The 6,000-nt window shown below is 43.7% G+C and overlaps 1 protein-coding gene across 2 annotated transcripts in view; it reads left to right on the forward strand.

Moving 5' to 3' along the window:
* The window catches only part of Upp2 (uridine phosphorylase 2), a 33,991-nt gene extending 28,281 nt beyond the window's left edge, over nt 1–5,710 (forward strand). For both annotated transcript variants that reach the window (XM_052182508.1, XM_052182507.1), the window contains one exon: nt 5,554–5,710. In XM_052182508.1, coding sequence (XP_052038468.1) covers nt 5,554–5,705 — 152 coding nt within the window. In that variant the 3' untranslated portion in view covers nt 5,706–5,710. The remainder of the gene's footprint in view (nt 1–5,553) is intronic.
* Nucleotides 5,711–6,000: the final 290 nt, after the last annotated feature.

Consider the following 6,000-nt stretch of genomic DNA (forward strand, 5'->3'; position numbering starts at 1 on the left):
GGGCCCTCCTCTATCAACCATTAATGGAGAAAATGCTGCATAGGCATTTCCTATAGCCATATACAATTCCTCAGCTGAGGATTCCTCTTTCCAGCTGACTCAAATTTGTTTCAAGTGATAAGAACTGAATCAACACAGTGCATAAAGGTGAACCTTCATTCTCTCTCCATTGTGATGTGGCGCCTGAAGAACAGGCGCTTTGCCGTTGCTCCATGCCCAGCATTATTCTGGAATGATGTCTGTCATGTGGGAACTCAGTAAATATTTGCCGAGTGAATGGATGTAAAGAATGATGGTGAGACTCTACTTGACCTTGGGAAATGGCCATAGAAAACCAGATCCTTCATTCTTGGATCACATGAGTAGTTCAGAACTGTTTGAAGGATGGGAGCCAAGAGTTCCCTTTGCTGTTAGGGTTATGCAAACCTGCAGTCCCAGAGCCTGCTGTTATTTGTAGGTGAACAAACCACCTGGAATAGGGCCACCAATACCCATCTGCCGCTGCTGTTCTTTGGCTCATCGTCCCCAACAAATGCACCACCTTAACAAAGATCGAGGTTAGGAAATAAGGGACTTCAAGTCAGCCCACATCAGAAAGCTGTACCTTCAGAGCAATGCAAGCCTGGATAGCAGAAAAGCAGCACAGTGCCCAGTAGGTGCATCTACAATGTGTCTGTCCCTGTCTTATGGTGAAATTTACTTCAATAAAGCCCCTGGCTTCTGATCAAAGATGATAACCCTCTTGGGCTATGAACTCAAGATAAATATATTCAGCCTGTACCTAGTTTTTATAGATAGAACTGCGTTTTGACACAAACTTGCACAGCAATATATAAAACCTAATATTTGTCTAATATTAGGCTCTGCTCAATGCCTTTAGTTGTCTGTAACTCGCTGCGATTTTTCTTCAGAGTAAAGGAATAATCCCATGTTATTTCTTTTGACAGCTACTTGTAACTTAGGGAGGTATTCATTCTTTAGAAAATTAACTCTGAAACTCTTCAATAAAAGGAAGCAGAAACTTAGCTTGGATTGGACTTTTTAAATTCTTCTGTGGCTGTTTCCAGCAATGAAGGATTTTGGTGTCTGGGACCTGCATGCTGACCAATGACGAAGGCAAATGATGTTACTGCAAAAATGAATGATTATTTTAGGTTTGTAGCTAGTATATTTCTTAATCCCAAAATAGAAGTGAATCGGGGGAAAAAAAAGAAGTGAATTGGGTTTTTGAAAAATCATTCTACATGGATATTTGGCAACCACTTGTATCTCTCCACGCCTTCACAAGAAGAACAGTGGCCAAGCATTCCTTTACTTTTGCACCTTTTCCCAACTAAGTCTCTGGGCTGGAATTTGACCCCAGTTCTGTGTGTCTGAGTTTGCTGCAGCTGCAGAAACACTGCTGCCTCTGGCAAGAGCTTCTCCATAAAAACACAAGGCTGGGGCCATCGGGAGGGGGTTGGAGGGCAGGGCAGGTGGGGTGGTCCTCTGGACCAAAGAACCAAAATGTGCATCATGCAAAATCAAGAGGCCAGTTTTGTGCTGTCAACATTGTGAGCAAATCATCACCTTGCTTCAGCAAACAAGCTGTGAGGACCGGGTGGTCCCAAGAGTTAGTGCTGGAGTCAATTACAAAGCTCAGCAGCCTTTGAGTGACGTTGCATAGCCATGCCATGGCGACCCGACTTGCAAATCTTAAAAATCAGGTGTAAATAAGTAGTTAGTTTATTACTTTGTTTAGGGTAGTCATGGTGAGATGTTATTATATGGCTTGGGCTGGTCTTGGATTTGAGATCCTTTGTCTCAACCTCCCAAATTCTGTGATTACAGTTGTGTGTCACCCCAGCACACCTTGCACTGATTAATAACCATGCAAGTTCCAATATGTGTAGCTTGTATGCTGGCTGGTTTTGTGTGTCAACTTGACACAGGCAGGAGTTATCACAGAGAAAGGAGCTTCAGTTGAGGAAATGCCTCCATGAGATCCAGCTGTAAGCCATTTTCTCAATTAGTGATGGGGGAGGGAGGACCCATTGTGGGTGGTGCCATCCCTGGACTGGCAGTCTTGGGTTCTATAAAAAGCAAGCTGAGCAAGCCAGGAGAAGCAAGTCAGTAAGAAGCATCCCTCCAAGGCCTCTGCATCAGCTCCTGCTTCCTGACCTGCTTGAGTTCCAGTCCTGACTCCCTTTGGTGAAGAACAGCAATGTGGAAGTATAAGCTGAATAAACCCTTTCCTCCCCAACTTGCTTCTTGGTCATGATGTTTTGTGCAGGAATAGAAAGAAACCATGACTAAGTCAGTCTGTATAGTGAGCAAATTGGGCATATCTATCACCACAAACATTTTTCTATTTTTTTTGAGATGAAACATTGAAAATACTGACATTTAGGTATTTTGGGGGCTGTTAATTTGACAAAGACAAGGTTAAGAAAATAATACTTTGCAATATTTTAATGTACTTTAACAGAAGCCAGTACAGTTTTGGTCGAGTGGCTTTAATTCTAATCCCCAGCTTCTCTCACTACTGCCAACACGCCTTGTGTATGGCTGGCACAGCCTGTACTGGCCTCTCTTTGCTATGGCCCCAGAACCAGAGACCAGGCCTAGGATCTCGGGCTCCATTGCTCATGCTTCCCAAGACACCTTTGTTTCATGGCCCAGCATGCAGCAACAAATCACGGCCTCATGCTGCCGGGCCTCCTCAGGGATGACAACATGGTCTTCCTACTGACAAGATGATGTGAAGCCTGAGGTGGAAATTGGGGGCTTGGGAGGCCTCGGAAAGACAACCTTTTCTGAGAGGATGAAGCCAGGTCTAGAGAGAATAACAGAGCAGCCTAAGGAAACACAGCTAAACAAGAACAAGGATGGATGAGATCTGACGTCACTGCCTTCCAACGGATGCTTCCGTCATATGGTGCTGCAAACTGGCAGATACTGTTGAAAGGCGATGTACACACGCCTGTGCTGGAGAAAACACTAGCCACAGCTTTTAGTGGAAGAGGAATGTTTAAACAGTATTTAAAACAAGAGAAAAAGACCAAGAGGTGGTTATTGTAAGGGAGTGGATGTATTCCTAGGAGCCTCAGTATCAAAGAAACTACCCAGGGATCCAATGCTAAATGTAAACACCTAGATTTAGTTCTGGGCTTCAGGGTGAAGATGAAAGCACGCTGTGTTGTTCAGCTCTCCTTATATAACGAAAGAAAGCATTTGAGGTGTTCTCTTCTTTTGTTTGTTTTGGCAAAACTTTATCCAAATGTTAAACTTTCCCCAATTATTAAACAAGAGGGACGGTCAGTAACAGGAAACATCTTTAGTGACACTTTCCTAAGAGATCCAGGACAATCAAGGATGGAATGTGAATGCTCTAGTTAATTCAGCATGTCTGTATTGACCTAAAGGGTCAGGGTCTAGGTAGAGACATTTGTGGCAACTTCGATTCAAGAACAGAGTTGAAAGTCTTTAGCTTTCAGATAGTCAGTCAGCCAGACCTGCTCTAAGTATTTACTGTCTCCTCCCCTCCCCCACCTGCACTCTGGTTCAGTGTGTCCGGAATGCAGCCTATGAATCTGAATTACCTGCAGTCTCTGGCTCAGACACAGGTGGCCAGCAAACCAAGTTTTGAGAGACCTGAACATACAAATAAGTTATTCGTAAGTCCCTGGTCCTGTGGCCCCTCTGAATGTGAACTTTGCTCCCTGCTTTGTGACAGGTTCCCAATGGCTTGAGATCAAAGTCTCAGAGGAGACACAGGAAGTGGAAAGGCTTTGGGTGAATGATAACATGATTCTAGTATCTTCTACAGGATGAAAGTGTGTTGGCTTTGTAAACTGAGATGCTGAGGAGCAATAGCAGCAGAGTGGGAGAAGCAGAGGTTGGGGATAAGGAGAGAGAAGCAGCAGACAGATAAGCCCGGCTGCGAGCTGCAGCACCAATCTTTGCTGTTGCCCTGTTCGTCCCACAGCCAGCTCATTTGCTTGCTGCTGTGTGCACGGGTCTTGTCTCCCAGCCCTGTTATCTTTGTCCCCCATTAATGCAAAACCTTGCTGGAGTTTTGATCTGAACCAGAGAGGCACTGCTAACACAGCAGAGCAGAGGGGTTGCATGAGAACCTATATTTAATGTATGAGCTTTGAGGCCCTGGGTCCCCCAATTATCCAGAGGTGTTTTGTATGCATAGAAATCCACATAGTTTGCTATGCGAAAAAGGCACAGTGGCAACTTCCCTCAGCTTCTGAAAGAGGCCATGAACGATGCCAAAGGGCTGAGAATTGCTAGGCATTACTGACTGGGCTCAGAACACAGTAAGCTTGGCCTTAGAGCTCTGTGTTCCCATTACATTCCTCCTGGGTCAGGTAGCTGACAATGTTCTTGGTGACAGCTAGGTCACCAAATGTCCCTGTGGCCCCAGGAACTACCCACCATGCCTAATCTAAGGATTATGGCAACAAAACCACAGGCTTCGTTTTGACAGGTTGTTTTGAGTAATTAGTCCCTTTCCTTGTTCATGGAAATAGGTTGGTGACAAGATCATTATACACTGGTTGTTAGGGGCTCTCCAGGGTGGCGGAAGCAAAGCCAGAATGACTGTTACTTGCTCTCTCTGGATTTGACCTTGCCCTTGAAATCCAAGGGAAACATTCTGCTGTGTGCCTGCTCTGTGGAGAGTACAGTTTCCTTTTATCCTTCTGCCAAGGGAGGGACCTGAGCTGGACTCTGAACGCTCCCTGCATCAGCTAGCCACATCAACACTTCACAGACCAGCTGCTCATTAACTTAAAAAGCATGGCGAGGGCTAGCTCACAGCTTCCCTGTTTACCTGCTCAGGCAAGTTGCTTTACAACAAAGTGAGTGGGGTTTGAGTAAAAAAGGGTCCTAGGGGATGGATTATTCTTTTGCAGTTGAGTATTTTCATTGGGTCTTACTTGACTGTAAGCATCAGTTTGCTGGGCAGGCCAGGGCAAGTTCTAGCAGTTCACCAAATACGAGTTCAGGAGAGGACTGGATAAGGCTGTTTAGGAAGTTGGGGATTTGCTGCCTACTTACTTAGCCGTTCTATCCTAATGGGCCATTTGTTTACCCTTTCTAAGCCATCCTTTCATCATCTCTCTAAGGGAACTAAAATATTACCTCATTCATGACATGGCTGCCTGAATTACGATATCATAAATGCTTGGCATGCAGCAAGAACTAAACAAACAATAAGATGCATGAATTGGGAAAGTATCCACAAATTGAATAACAAGATGTTTACATACAAACTACAAAGGAATTCATACAGTGTAAGAGCAGGGAAAGAAGTAGATTAGTGATCATTGAGCACCTGACACAATGGCTATGAAAAGGCAAAGAATTGCAAGTGTTGTGAGGAGATAAAAAAAGAAAGAAAGGAAGGAAGGAAGGAGAAAACTAGAAAATCCAGCAGATTGTGTCTACATTACAGGAAACCCATTTAAAATGTGCATGTTGAAAATGTGAGTGCTATAGACTAATATCCTATAGAACAGGCCAGTACATTCACTTCACTGACCATATGGCTTTCCTTACTAGCTGCTGTGGTCTGTGTGACGCTTCTTGACAGACTTGAGAGTGACCAAATCAATTTATCCCATGAAGTCCTGGTGGAGTACCAGCAACGGCCACAGCTCCTGATCTCAAATTTCATCAAAAAACAGCTTGGACTTTGTGACCAGATGTCATAACTCCAAATCCCTCCCCTCTCCTGAGAGTTGGTACATGTGTGGTTTGTAGCATTTTTATGTAATTCTCATCCTTGGGCTAAAATCATAAAAGATTTTTATGAAATTTTTTATCTTAAAGTTCAATTTATTGTAAGAGAATGTAATACCCATGTGAAATTAAGTTCAAATTCCATTTTGGAACAAGTTAACTAAAGCAGTCTAATAATTAATATTTTAAATTCATGAAATGTGACATTTGGAGTTTCACATGTAGCATTAATTAAGCTTACATCAAAATAGACCGCCATTTGTAGAT

The sequence above is a fragment of the Apodemus sylvaticus genome, chromosome 5 (assembly GCF_947179515.1).
Source record: "Apodemus sylvaticus chromosome 5, mApoSyl1.1, whole genome shotgun sequence".
Classification (NCBI taxonomy): domain Eukaryota; kingdom Metazoa; phylum Chordata; class Mammalia; order Rodentia; family Muridae; genus Apodemus; species Apodemus sylvaticus.